The sequence below is a fragment of the Lepisma saccharinum genome, chromosome 28, assembly GCF_977018435.1.
Source record: "Lepisma saccharinum chromosome 28, izLepSacc3.1, whole genome shotgun sequence".
In the NCBI taxonomy this organism is placed as follows: Eukaryota; Metazoa; Arthropoda; class Insecta; order Zygentoma; family Lepismatidae; genus Lepisma; species Lepisma saccharinum.
In genome coordinates, this window is record NC_139256.1 from 46,691,096 (window position 1) to 46,705,444 (window position 14,349).

The following is a 14,349-nucleotide window of genomic DNA, read 5'->3' on the forward strand; positions in this document are numbered from 1 at the left end:
TTTCCTAGCAGTTCCTGCTATTCCTCCAGTGACTCATGGTGCCACTATCAGAACAGTCAGTTGAAAGTACGTAACATTCTCAGGCAACGTTTTTCTGTTATTACGCGTTGAATAACGAGACAGATGGTAAGGTTAACGAATCAGGTATGCCTGTCCTTACCAAGATTCGAACATAGGATCTTTGGCTTCGTAGATAATTACGCTAACCACTCCACCGCCGCAGTCACTGATACACAGAACATTCAGTACAGTAATTCAATCAGTGGTCTTTTTAGACTACAAAATTAGGCTACAGAGCTTGTTGATATTATTGCTAGCATAATAGATTTTGTAGTAAAGCATTCTTCTGTGATTACATCGAAACACACACTATTTCTATCAATACTTGTCTAATCTCCTAAAGTCAAACTCTATTAATAGTCTTTCTAGTATCAAATATTCCTATCTTAGAGGCAAACCAACTACTACCATCTCCTGCCATCTATTAGCTGATATGTTTTTCTCACAAACTATTTCTCGGTTTCACGTACTCCATTCTTTTTAATCACCACTTTCTAAAGCTTCTAGTCGCATGACCACATGTATTTCCAACAATTAATTAGTTCTTATTCTCGCTTTATCAATAACTTCTTATTGGCTTCCTACTACAGTGCACCAGTCACTCATTACCATGACGCAGGGTCCTTTCTAGTATTTCAAATTTATCTTACATGGTCGTCCACTTCTTCTTCCTCGATATCCCATGTAAACGTGCATGAAAACCAAGTCTCTTATCAAAAGACATGACCGCATCAGGTTTTACATTTGTGGTCCTAATCCTTACCCCTTTTTGCCTTGTGAACAGTCTTCTCGTAACTTATGCTCTCTGACCATATTTCATATAAATCCTTCCTTATCCTTGCACGAAGCCATGTTTAATTGTGGCGACACCCTTTCATAATCAATTTCCACGATTATTCAATAATTACCCTACATCTTAAGACATCTTTGCAAAAACACTCTCCGTCATAGTCAAATGCCATGTGTGCAGTACGTACGGGACACACATTAAAATTCTAATGTCAGTTTGACATTTAGGTATTGTAGAATTCCACGACTTCCTGCACTGATACTCTTTTCTCTTTACGGATGGTTACTGACAACAAGAGGCAAGGAAGATTGATGCAGAGTTAGATCCAAATTTGATGTTAGAGTACGTGAGGGAGTTTCGGGGTTTCCACTATTTCTGAGGTAACATTCCTGTGAAGCGGAATGGTTTGTCATTAGGGTGGCTGGGATCACCGTAGTTCCCTCAATTCCTCCCTTAGTTCTCTGCTCTATTAGTACCTTCCGTCCTCTATTCTATTAGTACTTTCCGTTCTTTATTCTATTAGTAATTTCCGTTCTTTATTCTATTAGTACGTCCGTCCTTTATTATATTAGTATTTTCCGTCCTTTATTCTATTAGTATTTTCCGTCCTTTATTCTATTAGTACTGTAGCCTTCCATATCTTTCCTTGGCGTGGGCCTCTCTCGCCCCTTACGGCGCTCGCTACTGCGGGTCCTCCTCTGGGCACACCACCACTGCGCCATCCGATACAGCGTCTGGGAACCCGGGGGATCCATCCCCAAGTGGCGGGAGGGATCTGGAGGGAAGCAGGGTGATAGACGGAGTTACCCCACGTCCCCTCTGACCTGGAAGTCTCCCATTGGTCAGGATCTCCTTCTCGGTGTTGGTTTTCCCCCAGAGGGAACTGGGTGCCTCTTGGGGGGGGTTCTCAAGGGATTTAGGGTGGGGGTGGGATGGGTGAGCGATTGACTCACCAAAACACCTAAGGCTGAGGAACTTATCCGGAAGTGGAACTCCAGTCCGCGGCGTCATGGCAAAAGGGAAAACAATTTATTAACAGAAGCTAAAGGGCAGGAATCTGCGTCAAATTATGCAACCATGAAGGCTCCCGGATGAAGGAATGCAGCAAATGAAAGTAAGTTTCGTTACTTCTTGTAGTAAACTATAAAATATGCATGTAACAGAAAGAAGTAGTTCGAATGTAAAAACAGAAGTAGTGTTGTCCACGGGACGAGACGGCACAGGCTTTTAAAAATTCGAGACGAGACGAGATTGACCACGTGTCATGAGACAAACGAATATTTTCGAGACGAGACAGCATTTCTACGAGACTCTCACGAGACGAGACAGTCCAATGTCTCGACTCGTGGGCAACACTAAACAGAGGTAGTCTTATTGACATTAATGTTGGTTGAGTATTCCACACAGACACGATTCAGTTAGAGTAACAATAGTATTTAGTTTAACAATATATATTTTTAGTTTCTGTAGTTTAATCACCGAAAACAAAATTCCATTTTGCAATATTGTACTCACCAAATCCAAATCTGTTTGTCACATTCCAGTTTTCGTATATTAGGCTAGCCAAGTAGTATGTGGTTCTGTATAAAGGACACAGAGTTTGATGTCATTTGTTAGTAATACCAAAGGCTAAAATTACAAATGCAAATTAGATGAATGCATCGTGCCCTAGAAAACTTTAAACGTTAACGTTAAACTGTGAAATGTACCATGCTTTATAATGTGGTAAACGTGAAATGTAGCTGGAAGCCCTCTAAGTAGTTCAAAGGGCGTGTAAAGAGGTCACTAGTGTGAATGTTCTTACGGGCTGATGTGCTGAACGATGCGATTTCCCAATACTTTCTGATTTGGCACTTACAACGTTTGTCACTTTTGGTCCTCAATTTATGAACTCAAATTCTTCAGTTTGTTTGGTAAACCTTCCTCCGAATAGCAGGACCATTTGCTATATTAACAAAGCATTCTGTAAAGAACGGTGTAAAACATGTGTTTATAAAACAACACAATATGTTAGAAATATGTGATCATGTTAATCAGAGGTTCCTTCGCACACCTAGAAAACATGTTTCAGGGTGTTTCAGAAGGATTTTGAAATCCAGGAACCAACCTTCAAAAGCTAAAATTGTGCGAACTTTCCAGCCCCCGGAAGCCTCTGACTTTAGGTAATTACTTGATTGGTCGACTTACAAAATATTTTCAACCCAGAGATCATGTGATATTGTGTCATTCTTAGATAGTACAACTCTTCCTGAATTTGTCTCCATACACTTTCCATGTCACGGAGCTAGTAGAAAGATGAATGGAAATTGTAACAGAGTCTGTTGGGAAAGTATGTGTCCCACTTAATAGATACGACCTTATTAACACAATCCTATTGGCCCCTTCTTTAATGCCAACATTTAGTAAGAAACATGATTTCAAATGTATGCCTTAAATGAGAAACAAGTAAATTGAGATACGCTCTCAATGGTTGAATGGATCGGAAGGTTTTTTCTAAGCATGTACATCAAAGAATATACAATACGGGAGTGGACTGAAACGTTTTGAGCCTAACACAGAAAATGGTTATCTAGTCAAACCAAATTATATTTTATGATAATGTAGCTACTCTAAATTAGTAGCATGTCCCATGTTCATGTTTCTAAAGTTTCTCGTTCTTTCGTTGCAGGATCTTTATCAGGTTCAGTGATTTGTTGCGTGCGGTGATCAAATAACTTCATCTCAAAGGAACCATCAGAAATCCACCAAGATGTTCTCAACGCTACACGGCAGTACCCCTCGATATGCGACAGTCAAACGCTGGGTGCAACAGTTCAAGCGTGGCATGGAGATAGTTGAAGAAGAACGGAGGTCCAGGAGACCAGCAACTGCCACCACCAAAGAAACATTGACCTTGTTCTGGTGTGGACATGATCATGCAAGATTGCCGATTGTCAGCACGTCAGGTAGCAGACAAATGAGGCATCTCACAGGATCGAGCCGATTACATTTCGAAGAATGAGCTTTGTTTCTCGAGAGTTTCTGCTCGATGGGTCCAAAATCTTCTAACTCTGATCAGACGCGCACTTGGCAGAAGATGTCAAGAGACAATTTGGAAGTGTTGGAAGCAGATGTGGACCAGTATCTTGCTCGATTCATTGCTATGGACGAGTGCTGAGCCGACAATTATCAGCGGGATAGAAAAGAAGAATCGAAGCAATGGAAGCATGCGTCATCTTTCACACCGAAGAAGGTCAAGGTGTGTCAGCCGGGAAGGTGATGGAATCAGTTTCTTGGGATTCCCGATGTGGTGTTCTATTTAATTACCCTGAAAAGGGTAACACCATCACTGGAGAGTACTCTGACTCACTGAAATCTCTCAGAGTGCAAATCCAAGTAAAGAGGTCATGCATGCTCACCAGAGGAGTCCTCTTCCACCAGGACAATGTTCTGCACACACCCCAGCGATTACCATGGAAACAATTCATCCAGTTTAGTTGGCCAACGACGATGACGTCGACATTGATGCCTTAGAGGAATTGTCATAGTCCCAGCATGAATACTTCATTTCCACTGGGATAAAGACGCTTCAACACCACTGGAGCAAGTGTGTAGCCCTTGAGGGGAATTACGTTAAAAAATAAAAGCATTGTCAAATCTGTACTTTTTTTGTTTTCTTGAGGCTCAAAACTTTTCAGTCATCTCTCGTCAAAACTTTGAAATAAGTTTCATGGTCTGTAAAACATTTTACCATGGAGTAACGGCCTTAAAAATGCACATTTTTTGATACACAAATTTTGCAATTTCTTTAATTTTTCTCACATTTTTTACACAATTTATGAATTAAATATGATAAGTAGATTTGCTTATTTCATGTGCATGTTTGTTAAGATGTGTTTACTTTATAGCCAAATAAACCATTTGCGATAGAATAAGTTAATTGCATTAAGTAATTATACAAATGGGAAATATTTTTGGCATTTTTTGAAAATTTAACCTTCGCGTCCAAACTGAAGATGTTACCTGATTTTGTTTTGATTTTCTCCTGCGTTACTGCTTGCAATAATGCAATTTTCCCGCACTATTAGAGCTTGATTAAGTGAACTTAATTTTTTTGACCCACCCTAATATCATCTGCTTTGAAACCCAAAACACTGAAATTTGCGCAAGTAATTAGAAATCCTGAATTGGAATAAAACGTCGATGTTCTAAATTTACCATGCAAAGAAAGGCAGCTTCATTGCCTTAGACTATTCCACCTTAGCATCCAGAGAAGACACATATTTGGAAACAGAGTTGCCAAATTTAGTTCTTCCGTTAGGTTAAAGATTTTCAAGTTAACAGTTTAAGTGTCGTAAAGTAACAGTTGATAATGTTACTCTTATTGCAAAACGTTACTCTATTCCAGTTACAGTGACTTACTTTTAAAAGTAGGTCGTTACAGTTACAATTTCTAAAAAAAACCGGTTACTTGTAACTTCGTTACTTACATGCCATTACCGACCTCCGTGGCGAAGTGGTTAGCACGACGCCAAGGGTGACGAGTTCGAATTTCTCCATGAGAATATCTCTTCATCAATTTCATCATGTCGTCACCTATCCTCATCGTTGCGATTAACCAAAAGTGGAAGAAAAGCGACACCGAATAACAAAAATCAAATCAAATTTCCAGATACTACATGAAAACAAAAGCCAATAAACAAGGAATGACACCCTCCATTCAGAACATCAAAGCCTATAAAAACAGGCTATCTTCGTTTCTGTAAAAATGTCAAAGTAGAGCAGTGACTTCGGAACATCGAGGAGCTCGGAATTGGTTACGCCAATGGAAAAACACCGGTGCTGCAGTCCCAAAATATTCACAGTGAATAAGGTAAATTTCGAGAAACGTTATTTGAATATTGATTGATTGATTTGGTGTTTTAAGTCTACTTTATGCACAGTAAAGCTAATCGGGACTGGACCTACAGTTCAAACTGGGATACGAACCACTATATGCCTCCACCGGGTATGGAACCTGGGACCCCTTGATTACAATTACAAGGCGACGACGCAACCACTGCGCCATCGAGAATGCTAAACGTTAATGGATGATATTCAGCGAACAACTTCCCTCACAATTCATTGCGCAAAAGCACGTCCGCTGCCATGATCCCGGCAAACGTTTCGGAGCGTGTTGGAAACCCGTTTCATAAGTATTGCGATCACAACTTTTGTGGCAGTGATTCAAGGTACAAATATAACGATTATATACCAAATGTAGTCTTTCATATTTTTCTAAAACTAGTCACAATGACCAGAGTATCTAAAAATATGTTATTTGCCATAAAACAACGTTGTATAAAGCTACGTAACATACGAAAAAATACAGGTCTATGGAGCCTGTTTCTCATGGAATCACTCGGGCCTATCCGATAGTACAGTGGCTAATGCTATCACCTTGTAATCGTAGGATCCAAAACTCGATTCCCAGTGGAGGGGAATTTTAAAAAAATGTACATTTTTTTAAAAAAAGAAGTGAATTAAAGTCAAAATTTTTCTTGTGAAAATAATAATTTATAGAAATGTTCTGAAGTACAAAATTGTGTACTATATATTTTTTTAAGGCCGTAACGTATGATTATCACTTTTCGTATGTATATTCAGACAGCCATAGAAGTTATGCTGAAAAGTGTATGCGCATTCGCTGATTGATAAGCAGCATTATATTCTTTTGTGAACGTTATTATAGACCGTACAGCAACCACGCGTGTTGCAAAGCATGGGGATGTAAAGAGTAGCATAAAAGTCATATAACGCTAGCCATAAACACAGTACTTGCCTTAAAATACGATTCATATTTCACCCTGGATTGGAAAAATGACGACATCTTAACCACCGACGGAACTGTATAAAGGTATGATGTTCTCTTACAATTAATACATAAACAATGGAATACACACAACACACTCACACATCTGCACACAACTTATTAATTCACCAAAAGGAAATTACATTTGAAAATCTACAATAATACAATTAAAAATGTTAAGCTGGCCTCGATGGCTCAGTCGCCGGACCCTGTGGCCGAGTGGTTGGTCTAGCTGCACACGCGGATCGTGTTTTCGCTTTCGCTGTTTTCCGTGTGGCAGGTAAGGCAAAATACTCTTGAGTTGAATTGAGCAAGCACTGGTTTGGAGTACGTACATGCTAATTGAGAAAGACTGGAAGGAAGACAAACATGCCGGTACACAGACAAAATACGTTGACATTTATTTTTCGTAGTGTAAAATCTAGACCTACTTTGCTGGATTTACATACGTGATTTCATAATACGTACGGTGTGACATCGAACCAAGTTCAAAGCTTTGAAATTGATTACTATCGAAACTGTGTATTTGTGAAATTTGTAACGAGAGTTGTGGGTGAGCGATTATTAAATGATTATGGAGCTGAAGTGCCCTATTATGATGCAGACGGACGCCATAAAATAGATGTGGAATGGGCAGACCAGCAGAGTGTTTTCGTAAGTGTGCATGTAGTGCCAGACGAATTAAGCCACGATGCGATTCGTAATGTAATTAGTGAATACGGTGAAGTGCTGAACGTAAAGGAAGAGAGGTATTCAGAAGAACATATTTATAGAACACGAACGGGGCGCATTGTGTTTAAAATGGCCCTGCGTAAGACAATCCCTTCGTACATTACCATGCAAGGAGACAGGTACTGGGTAACTTATTCTGGTCAAGTACGTACGTGCAGCGGGTGTGATTTGGAGGGACACAACTTCTCAGAATGCCCCTCGCGACGACCCAGCGTTAATAGAACTGGAAGAGTCCCTGTTAATTTGACCACTGGAACGACCCCTATGGTATACCAACCTACAGTACTTCAAGTACTGACGAGACCCCAAAACTCGAATACAAAATCAAGCGAAGAGGTCAATTGCCATACATCCAACCCTCCTCTCATATTCACAAAAAAACACTCATGACCAGACAGGGATCGATCCTGAGATACCTTGCGTCGTAGCGCGAGTGGTGAAATGCAGATCTGATTGTCAGAAGAGACAAGAGCATTTGAAAGTACCAACATCCTAGTTCAGATGATCGAACTCCAAACATTTTCATAAAGGTAAGATGTAGATAACTGTATTACAAGTCACGGACTTGACTTACTTACTTGACTTAATTCCTTCCGTTCCTATTGGAACATAGGGCATCCACGAAGTGTCTCCATCTCACTCTGTTGCATGCGATCTTCTTCATTTCTTTCCAACTTTTCCCCTGTTGTTTTCCTTCTTCTTCAACAGTACGTCTCCATGAACTTTTGGGTCTTCCCCTTTTTCTAGCACCTTGTGGGTTCCAGTAAAGTGCTTGCTTTTCAATTGTGTTGTCTGCTTTCCTTAGTGTGTGTCCTATCCAGTTCCATTTTCTTCTTTTAATTTGGTTTTTAATCTGGTCTTCTGATGCTCGTAACCAAAGTTCTTGATTTGTGATTACTTGTGGCCAATGTACATTTAATATTCTCCTGAGACATCTGTTAATGAAAACTTGTACTCTATTTGTGATTTCAGTTGTGACTTTCCAGGATTCTGCTCCATACAGCAATACTGATTTAACATTGCTTCTAAAAATCTTTAACTTTGTTTCTGTAGTTATAATCCTACTTTTCCATATTGGGTAGAGTTGTACAAAGGCCCCATTTGCTTTCTTGATGCGTTGTTTTACATCATATTCTGCTCCTCCATTTATTGCAACTACACTTCCTAAGTAGGTAAAATTGTCTACATCTTCTAATATTTCATTTTCTAATTGAATATAATCTTGGATTCTTGCATTTATTCGCATTGTTTTAGTCTTTGATTTATTTAATGTCAGTCCGGATTTTTTAGCTTCTACAACCAGATCTTCCAATTTAGTTTTTGCATCTCTATAAGATTCTGACAACAGACACACATCATCGGCAAAATCTAAATCTTCTAATCTATCCATAAGGCCCCATTGCATTCCTCTTCTTTTTCCCTTTACGGTTTCCCTCATTACTGTATCTATTACGAGAAGAAAAATAAGAGGCCTTACTCCAGATTCTGTTTCAAAGGGTTCTGTAACATCTCCTTCATGAATAACTTGACTCTTGTATTGTCGATATGACTCCTGAATTATCCTTATTATCTTAAGTGGTATTCCAAACTTCTGTAATATTTGCCACATTTTTTTCCTTGTTATAGAATCAAAGGCTTTCTCAAAATCTACAAAGATGGTATACAATCTAGTGTTCCATTCTATGCATTGCTCAATGATAATCCTTAATGTACAGATTTGATCTGTGCAGGATCTACTAGAACGAAATCCTGCTTGCTCTCTCCTAATCTTGGCTTCTACTTTATCTTGAATGCGATTTAATATAACCCTAGTTAGTATTTTACTTGGGACCGATAACAGCGTGATTCCTCTCCAGTTATTACAATTTGTCATATCGCCTTTTTTTGGAATTTTTATTATAAGACCCCTTTTCCAATCTTCTGGCATTTTCTCTTTTTCCCAAACTGCCGCCAACACTTCATATAATATTTCTGCCATCAAGTTCACATTTACCTTCAAAATCTCTGGTGGAATTTGGTCTATTCCAGCTGCTTTCCCATTCTTTTGTTGCTTAAGTGCTAGTTTGATTTCCTGAATTGAAGGAAGAAGGTCTGAAATTCTCATCTCTGTACGCTCTTCATTTTCTTCAGTTTCTTCAGCCTCACTCTCTATTTCTCTCGTTCTGTCATTTTCTCCGATGTTCCTATTTAATACCTCTTCAAAGTGTTCTTTCCATCTCTTCATTTGTTCTTGTTTATCCGTTAACAGCCTGCCATTCTTATCCTTAACTGGTATATTTTTCTTAAATTGTCGCTTTGATAGTAAGCGTGTTGTTTGATAAAGTTGTTTTAAGTCACCCTTACTTGCTGCTTCCCCTGCTACTCTTGCTTGCTGTTCTATCCAATTGCGTTTATCATTTCGAGCACTCTTCTTCACTTTTCTATCAAGATCTTTATATTGTCTTTGTAGTGAACTCTTTTGGGTTCTTGTTTTTGCAGTGTTTAATTCTTCCTTCTTCATTTTTCTAGCTTTAATTTTTTCCCATGTGTTCGTTGACATCCAGTCTTTCTGATTACTTTCCCTATATCCTAAAATGTTTTCACTTATTTCTATCAAATTTGTCTTGGTCTTCTTCCACTTTCTCTCTATTGTATCCTCTTCTCTTTCTTCTATATCTTCATCTTGCTCCATTTGTAAACCTTCAAACCTGTTCCTAAGTTCCAATACAAATATATTTGTTGTATCTTTATCATTTAACTTTTTCAAATCAAATTTCTTTCCCATTTTTAAAAACTTTTTACATGCTGCCATTATACGAAGTTTAAAGACTGCAATTACCAAGTGGTGATCACTACCAATATCGGCTCCTCTTTTATTTCTTACATCTAGAAGGGATCTTCTCCATTTACGGGTAATGCAAACATGGTCAATTTGATTTTCTGTCACATGATCAGATGATACCCATGTCACTTTATGGATATCTTTGTGGGGAAAAACAGTTCCACCTATGATCAGGTCATTTTCTGCACAAAGATCAACAAATAACTGGCCATTTTCATTCATTTCCCCCAGTCCATGTCTACCCATAATATGCTCTATTCCTTCATTATCTGATCCAATTTTTGCATTTATATCTCCCATCAATATGCATATGTCTTTCTTATTATGTACTAGTACTTGGTGCAATTTTGAATAAAATTCCATTTTTTCTGTTATGTCTGAAACTTCTGTTGGGGCATAGCATTGTACTATTTTAATGTTTCTCACCTTTGCTTTGAACTTCTCAGTTATAATTCTTTCAGAAACAGGGTTCCATTCCAATAAACTTTTCTTTGCTATCTTACTCAAGAGAATACCTACACCATCCCGATGTTGTTCCTCCTCTTCTCTTCCTGAATATAGGAATGTAAATCCATCTTTAGTTCTCATCTCTCCAAATCCTTTCCATCTTGTCTCACTGATCCCCAATATGTCCAACCTGTAGGCCTGCATTTGGGCTACTGCTTGCTGAAGTCTACCACTCTCTCTTAAAGTTCTCACGTTCCAACACCCAATTCTCGTTTTCACTTTCATGCCAAAAGTCGTCATCTTAGAGTCAGTCCGGCTATTCTTCGTGGATGTTTCTTTAATAGTGGAGTTTAAGGTGTGCGGGTTATTAACCCACAGCACCCGATCTTGGTGGTAGGGCTGCTACCTGGACCTCCAAGCAGGACGATTTTCTGTAGGGGTTTTCTCCCTTTACCTTTGAAGATCCCTCTTCACCACAAGGCAGTGGTTTTCTCTTCATTACTCCCAAGAGAATGGGTTGCCTCTTCCGCCGTTTGCGCCATACCGAAGGATTCATTCTCTGCCGCATCTGCCGTTGAGGACTTCGCCGTAACCCTGGCAAGGGGCCCTTACATGGTACTATCAGCCGGAGCCAGCTGAACCATGGTTTTTTAAAGAGGTGTTACTCCTCTTGGTTCATCCGCCTCCTCCGCCGTTGAGATGATCGTCCATCTTCTTCCGCCTTTGGAGCCGTTGACCGATAGGTTGCTTCTTAGTCTGGCTCCTCTTCACTAGCCTGCCCGGCATGGGAGATCCTACCAGTAGCTATGCTACCGCCGGTATAGCCTAGTGAATCATCAGAGCACGCAAGCCCCACCACCAACTACAAGGTCCAAGTCACGGACAATACACTTGAAAACAGTGCACAATAAGCGAGTGAATTCATAAGTCAACGAGAGTAATAAACCACTTCATACTATACATTCTAGAAGAAGACACTCCACGCAGGGGCGTCCACCTACCATGAAATATTCTTAGCTCACCCTTTAAATGCCCTGCACAGAATATTTCTAAAATCATTGACAATGTGGTGAAAATCACACTTACACGCACACATGTACGGAGGGATAAAGACAGACATGTATAGAGAGAGGCATATAGAATGAGACAGAAATAAACAGAAAAGGAAATGGTTCAACAGAGAAAGAAAAAAGACAGAGAAAAATAGGTCCTTCTTGCTGCGTTACATACCCTTTCCATGCATTGTTCTTGCTGGAAATCCCCAATTCCTTTGTGGACTCCATTGCGCATGCGTGCAGTGAACTTTTCATAGTGACTTCCGGACTGAGCACTTACGAATCCTTGATGATTCCCTTGGAACCGCCTCTTTATCTGTGATAGTATTCGTCAAAGTTAGGTGTGACGTTCACTTTGTCAACTTTTGCGGGGCTCCTAACTCGGAAACGAAGCCTCAGTGGTAAAAATGGAAGTCACGGGAAGTCACACTTTTTGCTTGTTTTCGTGTGAGGAATCACCTCCCAAGCGTTGTAAAGGACCTTTAGAAACACTTGTGTGTGTGTATGTATGTGTGTGTGTATATATATATATATATATATATATATATAACTTACATTTTATCAGTATATATGTTATGCAATTATCAATATAATTATAAAAATTATTTACAACGTATCTATCTCTATATATTTTAAATTATTATGTACTCTTATAACATTTCTGTATATCAATGTGCCGCATTTGGTTAATAGTTTCAGTAAGCATAAAACATGTAAACAAATACAAACACCATATCTGCGCATCCCCCCCTCTCTCTCTCTCTCTCTCTCACACACACACACACACACACACACACACACACACACACACACACACATATATATATATATATATATATATAGACAGAGAAATAGAGAGAGAGAGAGAGAGACAGACAGACAGATATAGTTCAAATAGTGCGAGCGCCATTAAAAGTCCTGATAATTCTATGTTTAGAAAATAATATATTTATAAATTAAATGTTGCGTACTTAGAATTATTCATAAAATAAAGATCATGTCTAATTGTGAGTTAACAAAAAAACAATAAAAAGAGACATTTTCGCATCACGATTGCAGTTCGATAAAGTCGGGACAGCGATTGAAAGTAACGCACTGTCCTGACTAAATCGGTGAATCTGACGTCTGGTAGCCTTGCATCAATGATTATAAAAGTAAAACCACCCAATATAGCAGCTTGAAGACTTTTGCGCAAGAAACAGATTCATTTATGCAAGAGCAAAATTGAAATTTTTACACATTTCAAAAATCGACGATGTTATTTTCGTATTTATTTATTATTAGGTTCACATTTAAATATTTGAGGGTTCGAGGGGGGAGAATAGCCCACATGGCCCCTCCCCTGGGTACTGACCTTACGTAGACAGTGGAAGAGAAATTTTGGAGAACATTTCTATTAAATTTAGTATTTACATTCACCTTATGCTCAGATAGGTTAAACCGTTTATTGACAATCACGAACTTTTCGTTTAATAGATAATATTTGGTTTTAAGCGACGGGAGAACATTGGTCGAATTTCCTTTCTTGCTCTTTCGAGAGAATATATACTTCTACAATAGCAATTGCGTTCGAAAACCGTGAAACAAATGACTTGGTTTTCAAAGGCAGACAAGCTTGGTAGTCTAGCTTCCTCGCGATCAAAGTGACTCACTCACTCACGCTATTCAAGGCCGCTTCTTATCGCAAAACACTGTGTCTGCACCCAGCACGTTACAAGTGACCAGAGTCGAATTTTAAAGAGAATCTGAAGAATGGTAGATTTCATCAGAGGCAGCTAGGTAGGCACCAGCTCAACATGCAATAGTTTAAGTGCTGATTCCTGACAAACAAAAAACCGTATTGAATAATTATTGGGATAGTAATACGTGTATCCGCTTCTTTTTAACAATGTAAGCTCGAAGACAATCTGTATTCCATTTATTTATATTGGTAACTTGGTCAACCGGAGGTTATTTTATCGCCTTCGATAATCGAATTGTCTGATCGATTATTTTTTGTTTACCCAGGAACATGCCCCATAGGAGATTTCCGAGACCGGGTTACGCTACTCACTCGTAGCTCCCCAATTTCTTCACGATGGTGGGTTGCTACCGGTCCCATACACAGGCCGAGAACCTAGAGAGTGAGCATAGGCGGACTCGAATCCATGCCGTCCTGCAGTCGGAGTCCAAAGCACAGCTCCTTAGACCGCACGGTCACGGAGGAGGGCTTTTCTTATTTTACCTTTGGCTAATCGCGACGATGAGGATGAATAATGAATAGAAAAATAAGGAAGGTCACGCACAAAGTAGAGGACGATCTTAGGTGACGAGATCAAGCCCTAAATATGACGATTTCAACCTTAGACGACCCCAATTTCAAAATTATAAACAAAATGCATACTTACACTAAGCTTCTCATCAAGGTCAAAATAGTTTGTAACTGTGAAACTACCCCTGAATACAAATTGACATTTTTTTTCCATGTGAGTAAGAATTAAATGTGTGGCATACAGAGATAGATGATACCTTTTGAGAAACAATTAACTGTATTTTGTCCCAGCACCTCTGGAGCAAAGCCGCGCATAGCGTAAGAGAAGTGGAGAGAGGAGAGAGGGGATCGAGTGGACAGAGC

General features: G+C 39.3%; 1 protein-coding gene across 1 annotated transcript; it reads right to left on the reverse strand.

Annotated features, from left to right (window-relative positions):
* Positions 1-4,371: 4,371 nt before the first annotated feature.
* LOC145980940 (uncharacterized) lies at positions 4,372-10,980 on the reverse strand. Its single transcript, XM_083114025.1, has 2 exons — positions 9,406-10,980; positions 4,372-4,446 (listed from the first exon to the last, which is right to left on the reverse strand). The coding sequence occupies exons 1-2, from the start codon at positions 10,978-10,980 to the stop codon at positions 4,372-4,374; spliced, it is 1,650 nt and encodes a 549-aa protein (XP_082970151.1).
* Between the last annotated feature and the right edge of the window lie 3,369 nt (positions 10,981-14,349).